Below are 25,466 nucleotides of genomic sequence, written 5' to 3'. Positions count from 1 at the left end.
AAATATAATGTGCAAGAACTCTGCAGCACATCCCTGATGTGAGAGTGGGTGGCCTGGATGACAGTCTACCAGTGTTCCATCCACCTGACCACGACACACTCACTTGTCAACAGATTCAGGCTTGTGATTTTGGGGAAGACATAATTCTTGGGCCCAGCCCAAAATAAAACATGGCCAGAGGCATCATGAGGTCCAAGGATAAAACTCTGGAGAGAAACTGCAACTAATTCAACAAAAAAATGAATTAGAAGCCCTGAGATTTTTCTATGGAAAATCACTGAGAAGTTCTTGTTACAGAAAAAAGAAAGATGAATTTCTAATGTTTCACAACAAATTTCCAAATTAAAAAAGATCCAGAAAAGTAGTTCTTATGGTCATGTTCAGTGCTGATTTAGAAGCCTGAAACAGAGCCAGCTGCACAACTACAGACACTGCAAGGCTCAGAGGACCAGTCCTGACAATATTAAAATGGAAAGTCTTCTGCTTTCAAATTATGAAAAAAACCACTCTGAATTTGTTGACTGAATTAGAACATTCCTGTATGATTGACTTGTACACTGATAGTCTGCTTTTCTGGAGAGTCTAACATTTTGTCACTCATTTCAAAATGAGTGACAAGAATGAAGGAACTTTGATGCCAAGACGTGGTTAGTCATTTCAAATTTGTTTCTTAGTAAATTTCTGTGTATGCAAAATATATATCAATGTTATGTACCACTGCAAACTTTGTATTATACTTGGTTTTGTGTATGCATTAATTCTAGAGAAAATAAAAATCATATTGTAGTTTTCTCCATGACATTGTGGTGGCTTTTTGTGCCTGTAAACTTCAACCAAATTTGAGTTTCATCAGTTAAACATATTACAGTTCTATAGCAATATATATACATACAGATACACCTGCAAAATATAAACTGATGGACAGTCAAAGAATTTCAGAACACATTTAAAATTAGAGAAAAATGACTTGAATTTTTGGCAATATTGTGCAGTTTGTTCTTCACACACATGATTCTATGGAAACAAGAGAAAAGAACAGTTACCAACATGTAACTATGGCAGGGGTTTGTGTAAAACAGGATTATGTTCAATGTTACCCAACTTTCATCAGGTGCATTTCAGGAAGGGTGATCTACTTGGAGTGTGAAAGCTACTGATGAGTTAATATGACCACACATGGGCTTCTTTTTAATTGAAAATGATTATATATTGCATCTGCCTCCTGCTACAAAAAGGAATGACACAAAAGCTGAGGACTCATCCCCCACACCAGTTCTCTCTCTTCATCAATCCCTACGTGCAACTGGGTTTTTGACCTTCTCCTCCAGCTTTATTATCATTCACTTCAATAAACAAAAAACCTTCCATGTTACCAGTGAAACTTATGTGAAGGTGCTTTTCCCACCCAAAACTGCAGTAGCTTGAAAGGAAACAACCTCAGAATTTCATCAAGTAAAACACGTGCTAAACCCCTGGATTTCTGGAGCCCTTCCTTGCCAGTCACCTGCAGGAACCATTGAAAACTCACAGAATACAGGGACAGAAAATTAAACTTTGACAAACTCTTTGGAGCTGATGTGTTTCAGGAAATCAATTCCCCAAATTCCCCAGCCAGACACACCTTCTGGCCTGCAGCTACACACATTGCTTCTACTTCACTGGACATCATTTGTCTTTTCTGTGTCTTATTTCTTCACAGTTTGATAGAATGACCTGAACTGCACTACAGGATTCCTTCCTGAGCCAAGGGTGTGTTCAGTGCAGGGTCACAGGCACATCTCAGGCTGCAGATGCAGCACAAAAGCAAAAGGGATAATGTGCTTTAAGAAACAGAGTGTGCACACACTGGTCCAACACTGATGAAACGTGGCATTCACAGGAGCATGGCTGCAGAAAAAACCCTCCCACAGCTGACCTGACCTTTATTCAGATGTCATGTGGAATTGTGGAATTCCACTACAGAGTATGGAAACAAATCACCTCCTGGCTCTGCTGCTGCTGCAAAGTGCTGGGAGCTAAATCTGCAACTTCCTCCATGTCACTCCAGCTCAGCCCCTGGGTTCCTAAAAGCACTGAGAGGCTGCTCCAGCCCCTGTGCACTGCTGGCTGCTCCATGGGCAACTGCTCCTTGGTACTGCAGGAAGGCAAACTGAGGAGAAAGACCTAACTTTTTAAATCCATGCTTACTTTATCACATGTCCTTCAACATACTTCCCTGTAAGGAACACCTTCTGACCCTGGATCAAGAACCAGTCCTCGTGCAGCTTTACCTGCACTGCGAACAAAAGGAAAACTCTGCTTGGAGGAGAGGGAAAGAGGATGAATGTTTTCACTGACAGCTGGACAGAGGCAGCATTAGCTCCAGCAATATAGAGCAGTGGGGATTTGAGATTTCAGACTGAAACTTTAAGAGCTTCCTGTTGCCTTAGAGTTTTAATATCCTGTTCAGTTTATTAAGGGAGTCTGTGCATATAGCCAGTTTAAAAATCCTCTTCTTACCAAAAGCTTTTACAGCTTATTGCAAACATGCTTTCTATGCATATTCATGTTTTACACTACAAGTACCTCCACTCCATAGGGTATGAGGTGCAGTTCTATGTAATAGGTACTGACTGGTTTTAGGTACCTTTGCAACAGTTTCTCCTCCCTGGAGATGCATTATATGATTCCTTCAGATTGAAATGAACAAATATTGCTGTGAACTGCAAAGACCAGAGACAAGCCAGCAGTGAATCAGAGGGGAAATAAAGGCATTATCCAGGCCTAACTGTTCTGGAGCACTGCTTTGGAGCAAGGCCCATTATCTGCAGCCCTGCTAATGCACCTTCACACCAGGGTGGCAGCTGAGGAGGGTGACCCTGGCTGTCTGCAGGGCACTGAAAGCACCACATGTCTGCCTGCAAAGGGCCACAGCTACACAGCAGTGCACCCACTCTGGCTCAGGATAACACACTCCTTCAACTAATTCCAGTCCTCTGTGCCAAAAGAGACATCTATGGATATGACAGTGAAAAATCCACCCAGGCTCTTGCAGTTATTCCCCAGCACAGTGGCCCAGAGAAGTGTGGCAGCTGTGCTGGGCCATGCCACAGGACAGGCAGAGCAGGCCCTGAGCTGAGGGGGCCATGCCAGGAGTGCTGGAATGCAGGGCAGGGCTGGCCCAGGACAGAGTGCCCGTGTCCTGCACCAGCAGTGACTCTGAGCAGGCATCTGGGCAAGGAGGATGCCCTGGGAGCCCCTTCCCTGCTGTACAATGGGCAGACACTGCCCACCCTCAGCCTGCCCAGCTCACACTGAAATAACTGCTGTGATCCCTTTGAAACAGGTCACTGCATGGCCCTTTTTGCCTCAAAGCTCTGATAATGCAGGGCAGTCCCCAAAAATGAGAGATGTGAGGAGAACTATTCAACTTTTCCAGCTAAATTGGTCAGACTCTTCTCCTTGGTCAAAAAGCTGCAGGGAAAAAAATTCAGCAGTTGAGACAACTTGAAGGAGAAGAAAGATACCAAGTGAAGAGAACTAAGGGCAGGTTAAGCTCCTGTTTGCTATTTCCTTGCATCTCAAGTCCTTCAGCAACCCTGTGCTAATCCAGATATAACAACAGTCTGGATTGTAGGGCAATGAACTGCAAAGAAACCTGTATTTGTTTAAACATTCTTAGCTCCCTAAGCCCTACATTAATTTTTCAAGTACAATTTTATTGTATTCAAATCTATTAATATGCTGTTTAATCTAATTATCATGTTGAAGTTCCATGTTCTTTACTTGGTATCCAAATTTTGGATAGGAAAATGTCATTAGTCTGACAACTTCCCACGTTTGTGACTTGCACTGTGCAGCAGCAATGCCCTGTCACTGCCTCCTGCCTGAACACCTCAACTAACACAAAGGCCACTGAGTAAAGAATTACTCATTGTTTTAAAAATACATTCAGTATATTTAAAAAAGTATTTGTGTTCAGAAAAGAAACCTTATCTAAACATGCAGAGGTTAGCAATGTCACTTCACATTTCTTAAAAAAAAATGACTGAATAAATCTGTATAAACAGTTTTATGAATTGTTGCATAACACACTGACATTTTTCCCCTCTTTTCCACAGGAAATTTGCTTTATTACTGCTCACAATAAGAGCAGCATGATTGCAAAATCAGAGGTAGTTTTATCTGTAACTTATGTTACCAGGTACTGCAGGTACGTCCCTGTGCGCTTGCAGCACTCCCTGTGCTCTGAGCCAGGCTGGAAACATGTAGGATTCAATGGTTACTGCAACTGCATCCAACTCAAACCACATTCCAGAGGTATTTACACATGAAAAACACAATGCCACTTCTGGGAAGTGCAGTCATCCACAGGAGGACAGTCAGCTGAAGGATACTGGGAAGCCAGAGGCTGGAATTTGGCCCTATATTTCACATATCTGTTAATCATCTTGAGGAAGCACAGACAATATATTAGATTAGTGCCCTGAGCCTAAAGAAAAGATAGAATGAAATGTGCCTACAAAGGATGAAAAGGTTGCTGATGACCATCAACATTCTTACTTAAAACACAGAAGTCCAGGGAATAAAAAGGGGATAACAATGGCTTAGAATATATACTCAGAGTACACACACTCTCCTTTATGGCACACTGGGCCTTCAAGCAGAAACAAAACCCTCCCAGTTTGCCTACCCTTATTCACTCTTGCAGAACTCTGCCACTCAGAACAGAAGAGATTAAGAAACTTGAAACTATGGAGGCAATAAAGGCGTTTGAAGACATAACATAAGATAATAAACTTGAAAAGAGAGGTGAGGAAATGGTGTGAATGGTTTCTCCAGTGAAGGAAGGCTGTCTAGAGTGAGAAGAAAGCCAGTGATTTATCTGTAAACAACAATACCACTGTTTACAGAGAGAAAAATTAGCCTTGGCAAAGGCAAAAGATGGTGACTTCAGACTAAGGGAACAAACTGCTGGATGCAGCTTGAGAGGTTCCATGGGTGGAATGATGATATTCAAGCCATTTTATTCTGAACTCCCTGCAAAGAAAATTAAGCAAGTCCAATATGATTTAACAAGTCTGTGGTAGCATATCTGCTGGTAATTGAGTCTGAATCTTCCTGGAGTTTTATGTTCTTTAAATTTCTCCATGATTTTATTACTCAGGTTTCAGTATCCAAGAAGCAAATCAAGACAGAAGCCCAATTCCTTCTCTTCCTTTCCCTTACCCCAAACAGGTCCAACAATCTTTGAAAATCAGGGAGTACATGAAGTTACAATCTGCTGTGATGACTCAGACTAGATATAAGAATAATTTTTTTACAATGAGAGTGATGAAACACTGGCACAGGTTGCCCAGAGAGGTGGTGGATGCCCCATCCCTGGAAAACATTGGAGGTCAGGCTGGACAGTGCTCTGAGCAACCTGATCTACCTGAAGATGTCCCTGCTCATTGCAGGGGGTTGGAGTGGGTGACCTTTAAAGGTCCCTTCCAACGTAAACTAGTCTATGATTTAAAAAAAAAACCAAAACAGAACAAACCCCAGACTCCCATATTTGGCATTTGATATGAATATGATATGAAATCTGAAGAAGGATTTGGCCACAGTTTCCCACTGGATAGCCATGGGGAAGCTCTGCAGCCACCCTGATGGAAAGCCAGGACATTCCCCCCCTGAGTCACCAAATCTCCAAGGGATTCCAGTGGATCCAGCAGATACCACAGTCCTGAAAAACCAGCTTCTCTTGTGCTTCTGCACTGCTTCATAGTCTCTCCAGCACCTTCTGATACCACCAAGCAAAACCAGACACCACCAATGCCCTGGAACCTCTCCATGGCAGAGAATCCAACACCACGAAGGGAACATGGATTAACTTCTCCCCTGATTTAGCAAGTTGTTGCAGATGAAAGGACTGAACAGCACTTCTCCTCTCACCACCTTGTGTGGATTGAGAAGTTGTAAGAGGCTGTTACCAAACAAGAGTGTTACAATTTGAAGAAATCTCTTACAAATTTTCTGCTCTATAATGAATAAACAAAGATGCTGCACCACGAGCAGCACTTCCAGTAACTATTTATGCCCCTGTTTTACAATGTCTGTGCTGAATCTGCCTGCAGGGACAGAACTGTGTACAAGTTTTCATCCTCACCTTTTGAAGTTTATTACTCATAGCATTAATCTTTCTCACAGAGTATCTGATTCTAATGAATTTATAATGAATTTATAATATTGCATATAGTTATTCAAGTGGAACCACAAAAGAACACTTATATCTTGCAAAATTAGTTCTTCACTATTGGATCCTAATTACAGGTGGAGTGTTCATTTGGTCCCATTTCTAAAAGACTTTGGCTTTTATGGATAACTGCATCTGAACTAAATTCAGCAGTTCAGGCCCATTTCTAATTCTTATACATGAAAATAATTATATAATATTTTGCTCCCCTTAATAGACAAAATATTCAGGTCCATTAGATATGAATCTGATTTCTTGCTGTTGGCCAGACACAAGAGCAGCTGTTGGCTCCTCTTCTCTCCCAGAGCAGCAGGACGTGGCCTCTCCTCTCTCCTGTCACTGCTCAAAGGGCTGCAAACCTGACTCTGAGGTCAGAGGGGATCTGGGTACCAGGGCAGAACTGCCAGACCCTGTGAACCAGGCTGGCCTAGGATATGAAGTAAAAGGCTCAGTACAAAGAAAATCTAAATAAAGTTGTTCCCAGAGTACTTTGTGTCAATCCTGTAGGCAAATTCCCACAACAGTTATTGGAATTAATTGCTCTGCTCACTGCACTGGGTTCCCACACTGGTTAGTGCTTTCATATTCTACTTCATGGTCAGCCATTTGCCACTAGGCTGGGGCTATTATAGCAGAAAGATCTATTGTATAAATAAGAATATCAAAAATATACAAGTGAAAGTGTGTACAAAAATACACCTCAGCAAGTGGTGGCACTCTGACACCCATGGACCTTCACTTTGCACTGATACTGGAGGAAAGACTTCAGCTAAATGCAGATCTAGTCTTACGAAATTGCTTACAGGGTAGTTCACAGCACTGATTGTTTAACTGAAATGAAAGGGAAATTGAATAAAAAAACCCAATACAACTTGACAAATTAAATAAAACCTCACAGCTTTGTTTTTTCATTGCTGAAAAATCACCAATAGAAAGAAAAAGATGAACTTTATGGAGGTAAAAGATGATCTATGTTAACATAACATCAAAATTAATCTCATCATTATCCATTTACCTCCATTCATTAAAACATGTTTCTTTCAAATTAAAAATTAAAAAAAAACCTAATGAATGGGTGAGATCTGAGCCATGGCAACATAACTCCCCATCTTAAAAGGCTACAAACTATAACCCACAAAACTGTTTTGTTCTATCGATATGTGATGGTTTTTTGTTATTGCAGCAAACACAGAACAAAATGTTCTGTCATCAGGCACACGATGTGTGTAGAAGTGTAGAAGTTCTGAACAAACATGAGAAATTCCATTCCAAAGCTGTATGAAACTTATGTTTCCAACTCACAAATAATCCCTTGGTTTTTTTCTAATTTGGTTTTGCTTTTTAATTCTTTTGAGTTTTTTCTCCTTGGAGTATCATGCTGAATCACAAATTCAAAAAGCTTCCCTTGACAAAAAACCCCCAACAAAACAAAAAACCAAAAAAACCCCAAACTAACAAAACCCCCCTCAAAGATAATTTAACTTTATTTAACTTTCCAATTTTGCATGTGTGTGAAAGGTTCTACATTTCACACTGAGTACATTTTTGCATTCAGCCCAGATTTGCCACTGTGTGAAACTTATCCAAAATGGTCAGAGTGACAAATTACAAATGCTTTATGATAAGTGCCCAATTTTCATTAAGCATAATGGATTCTTTTCCCAAAGTGTGTATCTTGGCAAATGTCTTTTCTGCCTCAATTCTCCCTCCCTGAGAGACCATTTTTAGATTCAAAATTAAGTACACAGCACATTGATGCTTTATTTCTGAGCAGTTCCTCATTTAGTCAATAGTATCCTGGGCCATTATATGTTGAAAAAAAGCAAACTTGTCAAGCTTTAAACACTTCTGCAGCAAATATTTCTTATCCAGCTCCTCTGAAAGATTTATGAAAGTAGGTTAAATTTAGGTTTTAGTTCCAACGTTCCATACAGCTCTTACTAAAATATCAGCTACAGCCATCATTTTGGATTTTTTTCCTTTGGAAACAGATTATAGGTATTTAACTCTCCATCCTGACTAAGAAACCACCTCCCAGTAAAGCTTCAGAAACAAGTCCCTGAGCCTTCCAGGCCAGAGGGCAGCGGTCCCTGCGAGGTGGCTGAAGCCACTGCTCTGCAGAGCCAGGCCAAGGTCCCACAACTGCACTGGGTTTCTCCAGAAAGGACACTTTACCCTGCCTGGAGCAGTGGGACCTGCCCTGCTGGGAGATGCTCCCAGCCCTCCCAGCTCAGTTACCTTGTTGACGTCCATCCGCAGCTTCTCGTTGTTGGCACTGGCGGCTTTTTCCGCCGCCTTCTTCTGCCTCTGGGGGCCTCTGCCAAAGAAGATGTAGTTCACCAGGGCATATTCCAGCAGGGCCATGAACACAAACACAAAACAGCCCATGAGGTACATGTCGATGGCTTTCACATAGGGAATTTTGGGAAGAGTCTCTCGGAGATGGGTGTTAATGGTTGTCATTGTGAGCACGGTTGTGATTCCTGGAAAGAAGAAGTGACAAGTGTAGTGAGTGAAATGATTTTAATTTCCTAGCATAGTTCACAATATTCAAACGCTAGAGTTGAAAAACATTACTTTTTTTTTTTTCCCCTGGTGGAAAAAAGACATCTCCAAACTCTGTCCTTATTCACAGAATCCTAGAAAGGTTTGGGTTGGAAGGGACCTTAAAAACCATCTCGTTCCAACCCCCCTGCCATGGGCAGGCAGCCTTCCACTAGATCAGGTTGCTCCTTACTCCATCTACCCTGGCTTGAACAGTTCCAGGGATGGGGCAGCCAGAACTCCAGGCAATGTGTTCCAGTGTCTCACCACCCTCACAGGGAAGAAGAATTTCTTCCTAAGATCTGATCCAACCCTGCCCTCTGTCAGTTTAAAGCCATTCTCTCTTGTCCTGTTGCTCCAGGCCCTTGTAAAAAGTCCCTCTCCAGCTCTCTTGCAGCCCCCTGAGGCACTGGAAGGTGCTCTAAGATCTCCCTGGAACCTTCCCTGCTCCAGGCTGAACAATTCCAACTTCACTAAGGGCCAGTTGGGCCTGACAAATCTGGTGGCCTCTGCAACAGGGTTCCAGACACCTTCTGGAACGAGTCTCAGCTATAAATTACCAGGCTGCAGTTACTGTTATCTTGCTTTACTCAGGCACTTTCAGGATATCTGCAGTCTCAAACTCTTAAGGGAAAATGTCACACAGAAAGGCTGGTAAAGCTCAGACTATTCTCTAAGGTTAAATGTCAGATTCTCAATAGTATGTTTTATGGGGGTTTACTTGTTTTAGCTATACAAGTTACTTGAGAGATTAATTAGGGGAACAAATTTGGAATGTAAGGTAACAGTAAGGAAAAAAACCCCATAGAATCATAGAATCATTAGGCTGGAAAAGACCTTTAAGGTCATTGAGCCCAGCTCTGTTCCCTCCTCTGGACCTGCTCCAGCCCCTCAATGTCCTTCCTGAAGTCAATTCTGAGGGGCCCAGAACTGGACACAGTAATTGAGGTGCAGCTTCATCCCTCAAGGACAAGTGAGCTACAGAAGCCTAGCAAAACCTTATTTAATTCATACCTGAAAGGAAAAGCAATTTATAACCCATAACACAGAGCTGAATGTGTGTTCTGGCCTGCCATGGGCAAAAGCAAACTAGGTGCAGTCTCTTTGGAGACAAACAAGCAATAAAAGAACAGAAAATGTCGAGACAGGCTAATTCTGGTTACAATGATTACACAGTTAGCTCATTCAGACACTAAATCCCTTTCATTTTTATTTAAATTGTGATGATTTAAATGCTGATTCAAACAATACAAAGTTTAACAAGCCAGACATAAAATATCTAACGGAATTTTTTTTCAGCTCATGCACTATCCACTAAGCCAGAAGCCAGAAAACACTCAGCTAATGCACACTGCAGGAGAGGTGTAAACAGGCCTACCTAAAGCAACTCTTGCAGCTGAAGCATCATAATTAATCCAGAAGGAAACCCAGGAGAGGATAGTGATCAGAATAGAAGGCATGTAGGTCTGCAGAATGAAGTAGCCAATGTTTCTCTTAAGTTTAAAGCTGAGAGACAGCCTCGGGTAGGCACCTAAAAGAGAATATTTGGCATGGCCATAATTTACTTGTATAAAGCCTGAAATCATTTTCCTGTCATTCTGGTTTTATTATTTCATGCAACATAGAGTACACTCAGAGCTGAAAGATCCAGGATAATCAGCTGCAGAATTTCTAGCAAGAACCAGGATTAAAGCATCTTTTATTGTAAGGGTACAAGGATGCTCTGGGTGCATCTCTGCTGGTATCACAATGTCCAAGAATCAACAGCCCAAACACATGTCAGAGCAAGAGAGCACAGAAATGCCTGTTTCCTGGCAGGCTGTGGTGTGCCCACTTCAGGGGAACCCTCATTCTCTCCCAGAAATTCAACACCTGTCTTTTGTCTCTGGATATCACAAGTAATTTACTGGATGAAACACTTGTTGAAATGGATGCCTAGAAATCATTATTCAAGTCCCATTTCTGCTTGGTTTGGAAGAATTTGGGATGCACCATCTTTCTACAGTCCCTTCAAAGATGATTTCTACCCATATCTGAGTTTTGAAGATAATTTTTCAAACACACTTACAGGTTTCCCAAGTGGGTAGAGAACATCACAAAGTAACAGCCCAACTCAACTCTTGCCTCTCTTGAACAATTTAAGGTCCAATTTGATTTTCTCCTTCTCCTCAGACAGCATCTTTTCAACCTTCAAAAACTCATACACTTTGCTAGAATAGGCTAAACCGAAAATCCTGTGGAACAAGGACTTTAGAGGTTTTACACTGATGACAAAATAATTATCCAATACATCCACAGCTTGGTAAAAGGAACATCCAGAAACAGGGAGGAAAAGGTTCCTAATTTCCTGCAGGCTGGTTTGTGACTGGTTGGGTTTATGGCCACACTGATACACTGAGGTGTGTAAGTGGCTTAATCAGATGTCACAGGAAAACAGAAAATACAGCTCATCTGATGAGCCTCAACATGACAGATGACTGTCCCTCTGCAGAGGGGAATGGACACCAGAGAGCTGTAAAAACCTTCCCTTTCCAAAATTCACAGCTGCTGCTCTCATTTACTCCTGTTTCTAAAATTATTGCTCAGATCCTGAACTGAACATTGTGAATTAACCCATTTCTAAAAGTCTTCCCAGCCAATTCCCCTTTTAGCTTCCCCTCCACGAACCTGTAGAGAAAACAACATTCTTGGTGATAAGCTTGTAGTCTACAATGGAGAACTGGGGCAGCTCAATCTTGGTCACTCCTGTGACAGCATTATCACCCCCACGCCAGTAAAACTCAATGTCATCTGTGGTGTAGCCATCTACAAAAACAGGAGCAGACAATTAACATCCACAGCTCTTCTGACACCACAGAGAATAGTCCAGACAATTCACTCAAAGCATAACTTCAAATATATTTTGAAAATCAAACCATTTATAACACAATATGTAAAAAACATACAGACACAGGTCATTGTACGTATAATTTCAAAAGGTAATCTTAGTGTATTATAATATTTGTTGGGTTTGTATTTTTTTTAAGATATATTACATGAATATATCAGTAAAACAAACCTTTAAAACCAAATTAAGACTACACACATCCCATCTCTAGATAGCAATGTACATTCAGTTTAAAATAACTTCTGATCTCAAGGCTGGATAAAATAGCAGGAGTTTGCTGCAATTTCTGTCCCTGGGCACTGGCAGCAGAATCATTTCCTCCTGGTGCCCTGAAAGAGATGCTTTTCTGCCTGGTGGACCATGGTCAGTACAGGAGAGAGGACAGTGAGAGTAACACAGGTGATAATTCCACATACAGCTGGCTCTTTGTGCTCTGTGTTTGTAACTAGACTGTAAATGAAGAGGACAAACTCCAGTTCAAACCCATTTAGTTTTTACTTGTAAAAACAGCATAATCCTTTTTCTAAAATGGCCTGAATGCAATAAAAGACAGCCATGTTCAGGGAGGCTTGGAAGAGGCCTTGGAAGAAGCAACTGGAGCAGAGGCAGCAACACCCATCACTGGTAAAAAACACCCACAAGAAACCACCAACCAAAAAATCCCCCCACCCAAAGAACACCCCAGAACACACGTCCACACAGTCACAAACAGGCATGAAATAGGAATCTGGGTCTGCCAGACCAGCTGGCAGCTGAGCCAGCTTGCACACTCCAGAGCGGGTGGACAGACATCAGAAATAAATCAGTTGCAAACCCAGGAGCTCACTAATGACTGTGCTCCTGGCAGCACAGCCCCATTCACAGGATGGCTGAGGGGAGGACGTTTGTGCCCTGACTGTGAAGCACAAACGCTGCACTCAGTGCAGTCACTTCGGGGCTCATTTTTCCAGGTGCTGTGGTGGGAGGGACGTGCAGACTCTGCAGACCTGACATCCCTCAGCTTGTCGTGGCACCTTTCACCTGCCTGCTCACAGGTCTACCTTCAGAGAACAGGCAGACAGCTCCCTCCTGTTTCCTTGTCAATCAATACTTTACATTTGTCAAGTCTCGCTCTGGGCTCTCAGAGAGAAAAATAAAATCGAAAATAAAGGACAATGATTAAATTGGTTGATCTTGAGTTGTAAAAGCAACTTACTGCACTGAATGTTATGAAAAGTATAAAAGAAGATCCTTAGAGAGTTTAGGGAGAATAATATTACCTTGTTGTAAGGGTTCACTCTTTGTGATATGGCCAAGTTTTGCTGATATTCTACCTGAAATCTACCTTGCCCTCCAACAGCAAGTTCCAAATTCTAATACCATTTACTGAACTTGGTGGGATTAATAAAGGTAATTCATTTATTTTTGAGGTAATCTAACTGACAGACTTCCCAACTAATAAATCAATCTTTTATTTCTGAAAAAACAAATGCTAAAATAAATTTCAGAAAGGAAAAAGCCATTTTTCTATGTAAGAGAAAATATGTTTATAAAAAGCCCAAATGGCTCTTTAGTTTACTGTATTATTTGGAACATCTGCTCATAGAACTATTTTGTCCAACTGCCTGGGAAGGTTTGGCCTTGGTCTGATCATCCCAGGGTTCACAGGGAGAACTCCAGGACTGCCAAGGGCTGCAGCACCAACCTCTCCCAGGCAGACGTGGTTCAGCTCACCCTGCACTCCCACAGCCTGAATACCAAGCACATATCCCCAACCACCTCCTGAGCAGAAATGAACTCCCTTGAAACTCCAGCCAAAGATTCCAAACTGCAGCTCTGGGGGCTTTGGGAGCAGCTGTGCAGAATTCCTGTGCAGAATTCCTGTGCAGAATTCCTGCTGCTCAGGGGCTTCCACGGGGCAAAGGCTGAGCTGAGACCACCCTGAGTGACAAGACTTGGGAGCAGGGATCAATCCAGGAATTTCAGGAAGTCTCTTTAAGCTTTCACTAAAACACTTCTCTCTCTTTCCAAAAAGGATAAATTATCCCATTCATTTCATAAGGTGGAGAAGGAGAGAAAAGAACATTACAGTCATCTACACATGAATGCTATTGTGTACTGCTGAAGTACCCAAAGATAACTGGATATAAGTCTAATACCTGCAAAACATCTGCCAGAAGAGAGAATGGGCCTGTTCATGTCTCTAGTAGGTGTTTTACAGATATTGAAGTCCAAATACCTGTGGCTATGATAAACTCCTTCTGCAGATATTTGAGACTAAAACCAACTCTATTTACAAGTTAAAATTATTTAAAGACCAACCGATTTAAAATAGTAATAAGCAATCTAGAAAAAATAACCTGTGGCTCTTTGACAAGAAAAAAGAATTAGTGAATGTCAGCTCAATATTTCTAAATTATCAGATCACATGTTGGTAAGGTACAAAGCAGAGCATACTAAACCCAAAAATTCTCCAAGTCATTTTTGTAAGAATCTGAGTTAAGCACAGGACACTCTTTGATTTAAACTGTGAAACAACTGTTGGTTTCCTATATATTAAATTGAAGGTAGCACTGGTACCAGCAGAGAGAATCTGATTGATTGCTGTTCCCTCAGTCAGTTCTGTATCAGCAGCAGCACCATTTCCTCCACGTTCACAAAGTTCCATTTCTCTTTCTGTCATGCATCACACACCAGCAGTCAAGCAAATCAATACCCTGTCCTGGTGATATGGCACCAACATTACCAGGAAAGCAAAGCATTCCCCATTCCCATTAACAGGGACAGGGAGTTGATCAGCCCCTCTCCCTCCAGGAATGACAGATGATGAAGCACTGCAGAGCAGAACCAACAACTAGCAGAACAGAAAATAAAACCCCTTTCTCACAGAAACTACAGAAATGTCAATTTTTCCCAGTCTATTTAAGAGAAGTAAAAAATCAGAAATTCTTTAAATACAAACAAGGTAAAAGGAAAGCTGGACTAGCTGAGCATGAAAACATTTAGACACAAGGCAGTTATCAGAAACAGCCCACCATGGAAGGAAAGAAGGAGACTTTTCTGAAAAACTCAGGATTTGTCAGGAGGATTCACTGTCTCACAAGGCTTTGGTTTGTACAGCTGGGCAAGATTTTACACCTACACATCTCCATGTGCACACTGGGTAGGAATCCAAGTGCTCCACAGCACCAACACTGTGGCAGCACCTGGAGACAACCCAAGACACTGAAACCAGTGGGGTGATACAAAGGTGATCAGGAAAGACAGAATTTATGTGCCACATTTGCCATCAGTGCAATTGCAAAAAGCACATCATACTTGTTTCTCTCTCTCCTTTCTCATCCCCTCCAAATTCTGTCTTTCTGCATAAACCATTAACATTCTTTTTACATTTCACTTCAAAGACTTTTCCCCCTAAGGCTCTGAGGATTTGGATACAAAAGAGGATGCACAACTTTCTGACTGCAGTGAAATTCAATGGATTTTTAGATTATATTGGCAACATTCTCAAAAACCAATCATCTTCAAGTTGTACAAATGGTTCCTTATTGGAGAGAGTGGGGTGGGGAGAAGGAAGAGATGGAAATGTGACTCTGTAATTACTGCATGCAGCCATGAGAAACAAAACAGAAAAGGGATTTTGATGGCCAAGTGAAAGGTCAAAACTGATTCCAGGACTCAGAGTAGATTTTCATGGTGTTAGCAGAACCAAGTATAATTTTCATGTAGGCACTGCAAGCTGATTCTCACTCCCAGTGAGCTGCTAACTCAGAATGGGTGTCCTGGTGCAACCCATGGAACACCTGCCTTTTGTCCTAGTGATTTCAATGAAATCATTCATACTTCAGGGAACCTCCTGCTAAATGCTTCCATAAATAAAATGCTTCTGTTACAATTGTTCTAGGAAAAGAAAGAGAGACCAGAAACAGATGGGGAGAACTGTACTCATGCAATGATATTCAAAAACCTTTTAGTTCCCAGAACTCGGTGATTTCTTGCAACCTTTCTGCTTCCACAAGCTCAGTTACACCCACCAGCAGGAATGATTTCAGAAGTTACTGGATTCAACACTCTGGAGATCCTGCAGGCCCAAGAGCTCCTCACATAGCAGAGTCTGTGGTGCCTGGTGGCAGGAGGGTAACGAGGCCCCGCTGGCACAAAGCTGGTGCCACCTCATCAGAACTCAGTTCCTCCTGAGACTCCACCAAACCCTGCACAGCACTGCCAGTGCTGCCTCTGCAGGGCTCTACAGCAGCTCTGCCTGGGCAGGCTGCAGTGCAGATCTTTCCCTTCCCACGTCCATCCAGGAATGCTCTTCATCTTCTCCTTCTGATCTCCATCACTCCTGTCCCTGGTGTCTCCTGCAGACCAAGTGCTGTGTTTATGGATTAAGTACATCCAGGACACAAGACAGTGAACCACATCTGGCTCAGTTTTATTTATTCAAATGGCCGAAGTCCAGGGATTTCCATCACTATTGAAAGGACAGATCTGGTTCCTGTAGGCACAAACAATAGTGCAGATTTTATACAGCACCTAAAACATCCCATCCCTTACTTCTGCCCCAGTTTGTATTACCTGACCCACTCCACTCAGCACAGGACATCTGAGGAGGAGGGGGGTGACATCATCATGTCAGTCTTGCACACTGAGTCTGGATCTTTCAGTCTGGGTCACCTTTGAAGGTTATTTCAGTGTAACATGGGTGACATTAAGCAAATATGTGAAGAAAACATAGGGGGTAACTGTTGCCAATATAGAGTTAAACAGACTTATTTCTCACTTCCACTACTACTAAAATTATGAAGGAAAAAACTCTTAATCTGCAAATTTCGAAAATCAGGTTAGTATCCATCACAGTTCTGCAGAAAAGTTTATTATTTCCCTATTAAACTTATCACACAAAAAAAGGAGTTCCTGATCACACAAGTAACTAAGTCAAACATGGCAAATCTTTCCTATACAGAAAAGACAGGGGGATGCTTAGTTTCATTTGCAATTAAATTAGACTAGGGTAGAATACTGGGAAATTGAATATTAAGAAACCCCAGAAGAAGAACTGTTTTCTTAAAGCTCAGTGTCCTTACCAGTTATAAGAAGAACCAAGAAATTTATTTTCACTTCTCCTAAGAGTAGATGTTCAGAGACACACAGGAAACTGTGATACAGAACCATGAGGGCAACACCAGTCCTTGCTGAGGAAAGCAACATCCAGGCAGGAATAACAATTTCTATTTAAATGGGAACTGTGGCTGATGTAAATATGACAAAAACAAATACATCAATTCTTGAGTGATCTATTTAAAACACAAAATGAACAGAACTCAAGTGAAAACAACCATTTTGAAAAGACAAGTGCAATCAGGTGTAAGCAGGCAATGGCCTTTTTTTCCCCCACAGAAATCAACAAAGTGAAAATATAAATTATTTACTAAATCTCAAGACTTAAAATTTTACTACATCATTCACAGCTGTTTTCTTCCACGTTGAAGTCAATGAAAGCAAGTCAAAGTTAAATAAAAAGGATAAAAATCTTCAATATCACACTTTGGCATCAAAAATTGGTTACAGCTACACAAAGGTTGTTTACCCCAGTTCAGATTTAACCTTAATAAGAAACTAAGCACTTCTGCCAGGAAGCTGAACTGTGGTACCACAGGGAAGGACCAACTCAGAAGGCCAAGAGACTTCTCAAGGCCTGCTGGAACCTTCTACCACACCCAAACTCTGCAGTTGGGAAGGGAGGGTAGAGGAGGGCACACGAGATACAGGGCTGAACATTTCCCACTGCACAATTCAGGAAATGAGTGATGCCTCTCATATAGTAACTGGACCATTTTAGAAAATCTATAAATCTGCAGGGGTGGTCTCATCAGCCCAAGAATCAAACATGAAATCTCTCCTGTGTTTTTAAATGAGGCATTTGTGTAAGTGATGATTCAAACAGAAAGTACTGTGTTCTTTTGACACAATATTAAAGGTCCAACTTGGGTGCAGAGGGAACAATTTTTTTGTACTTTAATGCATATATATACTGAATTTTTCAACTGCAGTCTGAAAAAATATTTTGGAAGGTTAATGGCAATGCCTTAACCCCCAACTTCTTGTGTAAAACTGAAGGTTGATTCTGATGTTTGAAAATAATTATTAGCAACTGCCTTCTACTCTTGAGTAGACAGAACTTTTATAGCAAAACATACATCCACACTGAGGGGGTGTAAATGACAAATTGCTTTCTCCTCCCACCCTCCATTAAGGACAAGGATCATGTGGGGAAAACAAATACTCCCATTTGCACCCTACCATGGATTGCATCATTGCCTGCACTCATCTTCCTGCTTTGAGCTGATTCCTACACTTTTACCTCATCTGACTACATTAACTAATTTCTGCAGAGGAAAATTGGTGTCCAAAACAATTATACATGCTCTGGAAATTCTGAAGGAGCTCAGACATTGAATATTGTTTACTAACAGACAAATAAATCCCACAATTTACTTACTTCAGAGAAGACTTCATGGAAAGACTATATATGTTGGATTTTTGCTCTTTTATCTGACTTAAGAGTTGGTCTTTTCAAAACTGGAAATAGAAGTGAGGGGTATATCCAAACAAATGAATCAGCAAAACATCATCTCCATAAGCTCAATTTTTAATACCTTAGATATGTAAGACCAAATGTTCCAAGTTACAACCCACTATCAGCCTACATTTTGAATGCTGATGTACATTACAAAAAAGAGAGGAAAAATGAACAACATCTGGCAACCTTAACATTATTTATAAAATTGCATTAATACTCCACTCTGCTTAATTATTCCACAGCTGTATTAAAAATCCAAGGCCACAAGGAGAAAAATGTAATTTGTAGAAGAAAGCCCTTCTGTCTGTGCCTGTGCCACGTGCTCAATTTAGAAAAATATTTATTCATTAGGATATGTTAGTTTGCAACACGGTACGAGGTAAAGTTCTGGAATATTATTCCATTTTTAGCTGCAGTATTCAGGACATCATAATATCTAAACCACTTACTTTTAGGTAAAAATCTGGTTATGGAAGAATAGGAGCCTTACTCTCATTGACTGTCCAACAGCAACATGCTAAAACCTGGTACTGCCAGAGCAAGACATCAGCAGAACATTAAAACCCCCAGGATTTTACACTTGTAAAATGAAGGCTGTGTTTGGACACTTACCTGAACCTGCAAAAATTAATCTTCATTTCATAATGAGTGACCTATAATGAATATTCTTTCTAAAGTCATCCACAGGTATAGATTTGGGAACTTTTTTCTTAATAGAGTTTCCTATCTGCAGAAGTCCTCTGTCTTCTGCAAGTTTTTCAAGGATAATTACATGCACCTTTGCTGGGGAGAACTATTTATACAGTATCATGTGACTGAAGTTTATAGGAATGTTAATTATAGACTCTGATATTGTTAGAACTACATCATTATTTCCTAAAAATTGCAATAGTCCTCTAACATTCCCAGATGTCCTTCACACAGCCTGGCTGGTATCACAAACCACACTGCTGCCTCCTCACACTATTTTAGTGGGAGCTTTTGCCTCAGGGCTCAGAGGACTTTCCTGCAGGAAACTCTGTTGTGACACCTCTACCAGAAAAGACAGCCCAGGTTTGTTGGCAGGATCCCAACTCCTTTCCTGGGATGCTGAAAGAGGGGAGAAGAAATTCTTTTGGCATCCAACCCTCCAGCTTTTAGCAATGGAATACAAAGAAGTTCTTTGGTGGGTAAGGACTTTAATGCTGTGGATGGGTGTGCACAGGGCAGCAGGAGATGGGACAAGGCCAAAGGAGGAGAGAGAACTGTCCTGCAGCTTTCTGCTTTAACTGGCACAGAGGACTGGGGCCCTGAGAGCCCCCAACATGCTGAGAAGCAGCTACTTCTGTGGAATCTCTGGCAGAAACAACCTCCTGCCACATGGTTCCACTAGAAAAGTTCACTTGCCCTAGTCCAGTTTAAAGTTTCACCTTTTATGCACCACAAAGCCAGTTAGATCCTGTTCTATAGGTAATACCCTGTTCCACATTAGATCCTGTTCTACAGGTAATAAATACCCTGTTCCACATTAGATCCTGTTCTATAGGTAATACCCTGTTCCATTCTGGTTCCTGTGTTCCCCTCTGATTGGCACTGATATTCCCAGGTACCAAACCAGGAAGGTCTCATCACCACATTTCACATTTCAGAAGTTTTTAAGTCAATGAAATTGTCTGTAACTTTTGGACCCTTCCCTTCTCTGGAGCAGCAGCTCCAGGCACTGCTCCAGGCTGTGCCTGTCTCATGAAGGAGATGTGGCTGAGACAAGATAATGCCAACCCTTAAAGGAACTTTTCCCCTCAAGCAGATTTTAACACACTGTTGACTTTTATTCTGTTTTCCCCCAGCTCTAGTATGGTAACTGTGTCAATATGCAAATATGTATTACATAAGGTTGCCTCTTGGGCTGGAAAAGCAGGATATCTGCATGTAAATGTTCATTAAAAAGAAGCCAGTACAGTATTTTCACATACATAAAAGGGAATCAGCCTCAAATACAAAAGTTAAAGCCCTACAACTTTATGCTGAGAGCCCCATGTGGACTGCACCTCTCTCATGCCTTTGAAATAAATACCCTTCTTCAAAAAAAACCTGAAGAGAAAAACGCATGAATAATACACTAATGTATAACACACAGTGCAGATACACAATGCAGCAATGGAAAAGGTTATAATTAGTATTCATAATCACTGCATTTTCCTGACACGACTGCACAGAATCATTCTTGAAGGAATTATGACTCAAACTCTCTTCCAAACTACAAAAAAATGTATAATCAAGCAATTTGACTATTTTCACCTAAGCCTACAACATTCCATACCTGTGCCTGTGTTCCTTATCTAACCTGCCCTTTGCCTTGCACAGACATTCTGAGCCTACCCTTACAACCCGAGGCTTATTTGCATCACACGTGTCATTATCTGCATTTAAATTCCTACTTCCTGCCTTGTCCCTCCCCTGGGAAGTGTCATCCTGTGTGTCTGTGGGCTTCATGAATCACAGAGCTGTTCTTTGCAGGGAACACACTGATTCTGTGCAGAAGCAAGACGCTGAAAGTACAGCTCTACATAACTTGAATATCAGGTATCTAAAGAAAGATCTCACATGAATAACAATGAATATCAGGAAAAAGGAAAACCAGGAAATCACCAAACCTTCCTATTTGTTGCACATGATAATGGCAACATTCCCAGGATTTCTATCAGAACTGCATGTTCAGCAATGAGACGTTCTTTGAACAAGAGTTTTCCCTGAATTTACTGAGAATAATCTTTCCAGGGAGCAGACATATCAGAAGTTGCACTTACATCATCTGTGTTCTGCAGTTACCATATGTCAATATTTCAGAATCATTTTAACTCAGAAACCACAGGAAGCATTTTGTTCTGACCAAAGGTACCAGCACAGGGCCTGATGCTCAGATGGTGTTGATTGTCTACAGACTCTCCACTGAAAGCACAGATTTAAGGCATGTGCAAATTAATTAGTGTCCTATGAACTGCTAACTTGTGAATGGTCTTAAGCACAGGCAACACCAATTTCTGGTAGCATACTTCCAAAATATAGTCTCATGAGAACAGAGAACAATGTTCCAGCTCAGTTCTGGTAACAGTCTGCCTTTAGTACTCTCTTTTTAAATCAGTTCCCAGCATGGAAGAAGTTGGGTGTTGGGTTTTTTTGAAGAAGGAAACAGTTTACAATTCTACCTGTACATTCCTTAGAGACAATTCTCCTAACGTAGTTTTTAGCCAAAAAACTAAACTTCGTTTAGAAGACTAAATGAAGAATGAGTTTTGTCTGATAAGGATTTCATGGATTGTAGTGACCAGCATTAATAAATTTTAAATCACTTCACAAATCATAAGACCCTGTATTAGGGGATAAGGAGTATGTCACCTATCAATTAAGTGCAGCCAATTTAATAGCACAAAACAGCCTCACCCACCAGTTTATGGCATACAGTGAGGAATGCAAAATCCAATTAAAATTACAGGGGGAATTTAGCCAGGTAGAATTTAATTAGCAAAGATACAATTTTGCCAGGAGACTGTGGCTAACACCTGTTCTGAAGTGTAAAGTGACAAGGAATATGTAGTAACAAACATTTGGGTCATAATTTACGTTCTGTTTGCCAGACAGTTCCTCTGTCCCTGGATCCCTGTTTCCACTGCTTGCTCAGCTCCCAGTGCTGCCACAGAAATCTCTGACTCATCCCAAAATCCTAATCCAGTCCAAGCAATACCGTCGGAACACTGAAATATGTGGATTTTCATCTTTCTGCACACAGTTTAAATCCCACTTCTGAACACCTTTTACCTGCTGGTGAAGAGCTGCAGTGCCTCCTGCCAGAGCTGGGAGTGGCACAGGGACACAGAGGTTGTGCCCCAGCCCAGGGCAATGGCCAGGGGGAGCTGGGAGCCCTCCTGGGGTCATTGCCCTTTGTCAGAGGTCACTCAGGCAGGGAGGATGAGCAGAGAAGGAAAGGGGCTTTCTCACTGGGATACAGCTGGAATATCCCATTGGAGGGGATGGGCAAGAGCACCTTCCCAGCCCCAAAGGCAGAACCAAGAAGACTCAGCTCTATTGTACTTTTAAAGTTGACTCAATCTGAGGTTTTCTTAAATCCCACTATTTATCTTTTGCATGCCCAAAGTAACAATGAAACATCGATTTGCAGGTATTAGAACACCTCCTGAAATACAGATTGCTAATTTTTTCAGTGCTCCCAACAGCAGAAGTCTTAAAAATGAGTTAAAACAAGTTATGAACTGATTCATCACCATTTTCTGTTATGTTCCTCTGGTATTTTTCACTTGCTTAGGAGAAAGTCGGTAATTGCTTTGATATCCATGCAAAACATCCATGGAAACACATCCTTCATTCACAACTCTACAAGTGATAACTTTCAAAGCCTAATAAAAGCATTTTCTACATCTGGCAAGTTGTTACATTCACTAACGTTGTGAATTAAAATCCAAATTCAATTCTGGTATCTTTAATGACTGCAGTTAATGTTTTCTCTCTAAATTCCCCAGCAGCTTCATTAGCATTAACAGCAAGTCACTGGGCTACCTCCCTGATGAGAGATGAGGCCACTGATTAAGCCATTCATGATATCCATCAGCATTATACTTACCAGTTAAAATCCTCCCCTATTAGTGATGAAAGGAAAGGAATACACGGCAGAAACCCAGCACTAATGAACCCACTGTCAGTAAATCCACACGTAGCTGCAGTGCAGGACAAATAAAGCATCAAGATTAAAGCTCTGAGCTTCGACAATTACATAAATAATGAGAGAGAAAATAATTTTTAAAACCTCACTTAGAAATTCTGGCAATGTCTTTCTAAGTGGAAAAGCAAAGAGTGTTCCAAAACTGTCCATTTTTGCCTTGAGGCTGCCCTTTGACTAAGAGAAACATGGAACACCATTACTGTAATTCTCACGTAACAATTTTAGTTCAATATTGAAAATATAACTTTTCATCACAAAATGTAGGTGTATGTTCTGCATTTCTTTCAATTACTTTTATTGACAGGAAAATAAAACCTTGTGATTTGAGAAATTGTGAATTAAGTCTATATATTACTGGTTCTCCAAATCAAGTGCCACAACCTAAGGGTGGATGGAATACAAACAATCACTGGTAATTTTGAATGAAAATAAGAATGTTTTAGAAGTCCATCTCACCAAACCATCAAAGCAACAGAAATTACTATATTTTCTGCAGTGGCTTTATTAAATATATACAGCTCTAACAAATTCAGTTTATTTTGTAAACACATTTGGTTTTGTAAAGTTGCTTTTATACCGGCAAGAAAGTCTCCAGGGTGTGATGTGTGCTGTGTGATTGCTGTTTGTTTGTGCACTGTGGATTTTCTTCCAACCCACTTCTCACCTCGAGCATTTGGTTACCCTCACTCAGCTCTCAGGCAGCCAGTGCCATTAATTATCCACTCTGGAGTGGCTGTGGGCTGTTGATTAAAGCAGTGCCTCAGTTCCTGTGTGTGCACCTACCATCCATTGCAACCTGCAGCTCTAAAAACAGGTAGTCTAATTCTGCACACAACAGTTCTGCTTTAAAATATCTGCAATATAGGAAATCAACAGGTTTAAGAGACCAACTCACCACTTTAGATACCTTAAAGTGAGTTCCAGTTCTAAAAGCTCGGTTGCTGAGGAACTCCTGAAAAGCAGGTGCTGTCTGAGATGGGATCTGCAAAGCTCTGTGGGGTGTGTGTAAAGCAAAACCCTCAGGCCAATGATCCCAGGCTGAAACCTCAGCCCTTCTCAGCAGTCACACAAGGGGCATCTTCCCCCTGAACCCCCAGCCCTGAAGGCAGAGGAGGGAAGCACTGCCAGGCTGTGATGGGCACAGGGACTGGCACTGGCACTCCTGAGCCACAGCAGCTCCTCTCTGCACTGACTTCCCACTGGTCTCCTACAGCTGCCCTCCTTGCACGGTGCAGTTCTGAGACCAAATCTGTCTGACAAGACACAAACAAGGAACTGCAGAATAGGCTTGAACCTCCACCTTCCATTGCTGCCTCGTGTCCCCAGGAGAAGGTACCAGGGATGTTCTGCTGTCACTGCTGCTCTCCTTTGCTCTGTGCTCCCCCTCTGCAGCCACCTGGGCCACAAGGGTACACACTCACACAGGCAAACCAGAGGCACAGACGGGCTTTTAAAGTGAGAAGTAACTTCAAGGGGAAAGGAATACACTTACCCTTAACTTTCCTTTCATCTAAGTAAGTTCAATGAATATGAAATGAAAATTCCTGGAAAATTCTCTCTCATCTAGTTCATCTTTCTTATTAAAATAAGTTGTGTATTCCTTACATGCTCTCTGTCTTTGTTGAAGATGGTTGGTGTTGATACACCTGACAGTGAACTTTTTATGCTTTTAACTGCACGTAGCAACAACAGCAAAACAATCAAACAATCTGTCAGCAGTTCACTTTGGCTGCTCAATAGTTTAAACAGCAAATTAGTGTTTCTGTGGGAACACAAAACATTTGGAGTCACTTACATGCAGAGATCACTCTTGACTTGATTTAGATACAAGGCTCTACTTTACAATTGAGCCTTTGAAGACAGGCATTCCACCTCTTCCATTGATTTTCTGTTCATTAACTTGATTTCTGCATTAGCACACATATCATCCACCTAATACTTTAAACAGGCAGCTGATGTTTCAGAAGAAACAAAATGCTACCTTATGTTAGTTTATACACAGATATGTAGACATGTATATGCTAATATCTTTAACATTGACCAATTTAAAGGATTTCAACTTATATATACAGTTTTTCCCATTGAGTATTTACAAATTCCTCTCATTTACTTAAGAATATAGTGAACTATAAGAACATACAGAAGAATTTGCAATCACTGAGAAATCAAGTCCCCCAACCTCACACCTCTTCCCCCCATCTACTGATGTGCTTGAAAAAGTCACAAATTCCGTTCAAAGAAAAGAGTACTAATTCCAACTGTTTCTTTTCTGTCTAGGAATAACCACCACCAAGCTGGATCAGCTGTTACTGGTGACTGGAGAAGTCCCACCTTATTGGCATTTAGACAGCTCTGAGCAATATGCAATGCTGAGAAGTCACTTTAACACATTATTTTTTCACATAATATTGTTCCTTCTTCCTCCTAATAATGAATTGTCTTAATAAGAAGAGGCTTATCACTGAAATGGGGCAGAGCAGCTGTAAGAAAATCAAAAACTGTGCAATGAATATGCCTGAACACGTGACTTTGCCTTTATTCA

General features: G+C 41.2%; 1 protein-coding gene across 5 annotated transcripts in view; it reads right to left on the bottom strand.

The window, feature by feature from the left end:
* Positions 1-25,466, bottom strand: part of GABRB2 (gamma-aminobutyric acid type A receptor beta2 subunit) — a 119,194-nt gene that overhangs the window by 7,214 nt on the left and 86,514 nt on the right. For 4 of the 5 annotated variants that reach the window (XM_018081101.1, XM_018081102.1, XM_008922702.2 and 1 more), the window contains 3 exons: positions 11,429-11,566; positions 10,140-10,292; positions 8,456-8,700 (listed from right to left, as the gene is read on the bottom strand). In XM_018081101.1, coding sequence (XP_017936590.1) covers positions 8,456-8,700; positions 10,140-10,292; positions 11,429-11,566 — 536 coding nt within the window. The remainder of the gene's footprint in view (positions 1-8,455; positions 8,701-10,139; positions 10,293-11,428; positions 11,567-25,466) is intronic. The other variant, XM_018081103.1, reaches the window with a different exon arrangement.

This window comes from Manacus vitellinus, unplaced genomic scaffold (genome assembly GCF_001715985.3).
Source record: "Manacus vitellinus isolate BGI_N305 unplaced genomic scaffold, ASM171598v3 scaffold_51_pilon, whole genome shotgun sequence".
Classification (NCBI taxonomy): Eukaryota; Metazoa; Chordata; class Aves; order Passeriformes; family Pipridae; genus Manacus; species Manacus vitellinus.
Note: the sequence above shows the minus strand (reverse complement) of the source record. Positions and strands in the feature narration are given on the sequence as shown.